This window comes from Guillardia theta, assembly GCF_000315625.1.
Source record: "Guillardia theta CCMP2712 unplaced genomic scaffold GUITHscaffold_22, whole genome shotgun sequence".
Lineage (NCBI taxonomy): Eukaryota > Cryptophyceae > Pyrenomonadales > Geminigeraceae > Guillardia > Guillardia theta.
In genome coordinates, this window is record NW_005434652.1 from 39,431 (window position 1) to 41,714 (window position 2,284).

Here is a 2,284-nt window from a genome sequence, read left to right on the forward strand (position 1 = left end):
CCACCCACGTACTACCTGCGCCGGTTGAGCTTGCTGGGCATCAACAGCAGAAGCAGAAGTGCGGAGGACAAGACGGCTTGCTGTCTTCTTCACAGCGATAGGTGACGAATGAAACCGAGCAAGCGGCATTCGCATCCCGGTAAGCGCTGGGGATACCGGGCTCCAAGCAGAGCACATCTGTGGTGCGTCAGGGATAAGAAGCATCTTGAATGGACAATCTCTTTCTCTAGGCAACCATGAAACATGACAGGCATGTACGTTTAGCTTACATCGACCAAGCATTCGTGACATACAAAACATTCGCATGCACACATGATTCCAGGCGATCTAGCTGTCCTGTCGTGCATGGTAGAAACATTTTGCTCGTGCATCACAGAAAACAATTTCATCAACTGGTTTTGAATGATGTAAAAGATGTAAGATGATGTAAAGTACGCCCTGCATCACCCTAATTCATTCGTTCTCTCGCACGCGACTAGCAAGTTTCTGATTTCATACAGGCAATCTTATCAACTCATTCACGCGCCATGCTTTGATTCTTCTCTCAACACCAACATCTCATCATTGACCTTCATCTTGCTTCTCTACACAACCATTCTCACCTCGAGTCCCGCCATCGCCATCGCCATCGCCATCGCCAAAACGAACGGCGCCGCCATGGCCGCCCCCTTCCTTTTAAGCGACCCGCTCGTCCCCGTTTACCCTGGCAAAATCCACCCCCACCCCTCATTGAAAAGCTCATTACACGGGGTCATTGAATGACACAAAGGAATTTAAGGACTTTTTAAGGGTAGGGGTACTGACTACCCCTACCTACCTTCTTTTACTCTGAACTCGCCTAGGTGATCGAGCTGATACGGGTAGGTGCACCGGTTAAAAGGAGGGTAGTTCAAGGTCGAAAGGAGGGGTAAAAAATTGGATTCACTGATGAAGTGGGGTAGTAAAACTGTTGATGGGGTGATCTACCTAGATTGGACGCAAATAAAGGGGGTGGTGGACTGAATGGTGGTTCCCCTGGAGGGGGTAGGGGTTATCCGATAAGGTACTGGTTGGGTAAACAGATTCCAGTGACGCCAGGACAATAAGCTAATTACTCATTAAAATAGATGATATATCTACTAAATGATATGTAATACAACTAAAGTATGCTAATACCCAGCCAATGTGTTATTTGTCCCTCATACCGCCCACATAAATCTCCGGCCCGACTCCGAGATGGGACCGAACCCCGGCCGAACGCCGAACCTGACTTGATGGGTTTAAGCGGGGATGAGGGTGAAGTTTGACGCATAAGAGGGAACGAGGTATGAAGGGAGGAGGGAGGGAGTGAGGAGGAGGAGAGGAGGAGGAGGAGGAGGAGGAGGAGAAAACAGCATCATGAAACAAGAAGGGACAGAAGATGCGACATTGAGATGAGGGGATAGAAGATCTTGTTCGAGAGGTTGAGATGAAAGGAATACTCGTAGAGCAGGAACATGCAACTATGTCCCAATACGATGGAGAGAAAATAAGAGGAATTTGAATACGAGTATCTTACAAAAGCAAAACTGGATGTGTAGAAAGTTTTCTTGAAACCTTGTAATCTGAAACCTCGCTGAATATGTCCTTCCGAAACAAGCGAATGTGAGATGTCACTGACATGTGTCGTGTCGTCCAGGAGCATGTTTTGATGGCATCGCGACTCCTTGCCATCTGTCTGTTCACTTGTACCTTGGGATCCCTTCACACCAGCAGCGTCTGCATGTCAGGAGCGATGCAGGCAGCACGAGTTGTCATCCAGCAGTCGGGAGTTGCTGCAGTAAACGGAGTTTACCAGAGACGCCCAGTCGCCTCCATCCCCTCCGCCTTCAAGAAAGTTTGCGACGAGAACAACTGGGACGTCTCAGCGACATGGCGACGGCTGGCAGATGAGAACAAGTCCTGGTTCGAGCATGACAACGGGAGCTACATCTACAGGAACAAGCAGGATGATCAATGGTGGATTGATGGACCGGACGGCTATGGCGTTTTCGTAGCACGGGATGTGTCAGATCTGCCGCCTAAAGGAGGATGGAAGGCGCTGCAGAAGCAAGCGGCGAGTGCTTTACCTCTTATTGAGTACCAGGAATGAACGATAACGATGAGCCGGCTGTTTGTGTTTGCTGATCGTCGATGACCACATAGTGAGGAGGAGGAGAGGGGGAGGAGAGGGGAGAAAGGGATAGCGGGAAGGAAACAGCATGGCATGGCATGGCAGGGCAAGTGAGAAGGCTAGAGGGAGGAGGATGTGAGAAGGAAGCGAGAA

General features: G+C 49.7%; 2 protein-coding genes across 2 annotated transcripts in view; one reads left to right on the forward strand and one right to left on the reverse strand.

Moving 5' to 3' along the window:
- The window catches only part of GUITHDRAFT_157512 (hypothetical protein), a gene marked incomplete at both ends in the record, with an annotated part of 2,761 nt that extends 2,126 nt beyond the window's left edge, over window positions 1–635 (reverse strand). Inside the window, one exon of the mRNA XM_005835132.1 lies at window positions 603–635. Within this exon, the coding sequence (XP_005835189.1) occupies window positions 603–635 (33 nt within the window). The remainder of the gene's footprint in view (window positions 1–602) is intronic.
- Window positions 636–1,753: 1,118 nt separating this feature from the next.
- Window positions 1,754–2,110, forward strand: GUITHDRAFT_68849 (hypothetical protein; the record flags this gene model as incomplete). The annotated part of the gene is made up of 1 exon (XM_005835133.1): window positions 1,754–2,110. The coding sequence occupies one exon, from the start codon at window positions 1,754–1,756 to the stop codon at window positions 2,108–2,110; it is 357 nt and encodes a 118-aa protein (XP_005835190.1).
- Between the last annotated feature and the right edge of the window lie 174 nt (window positions 2,111–2,284).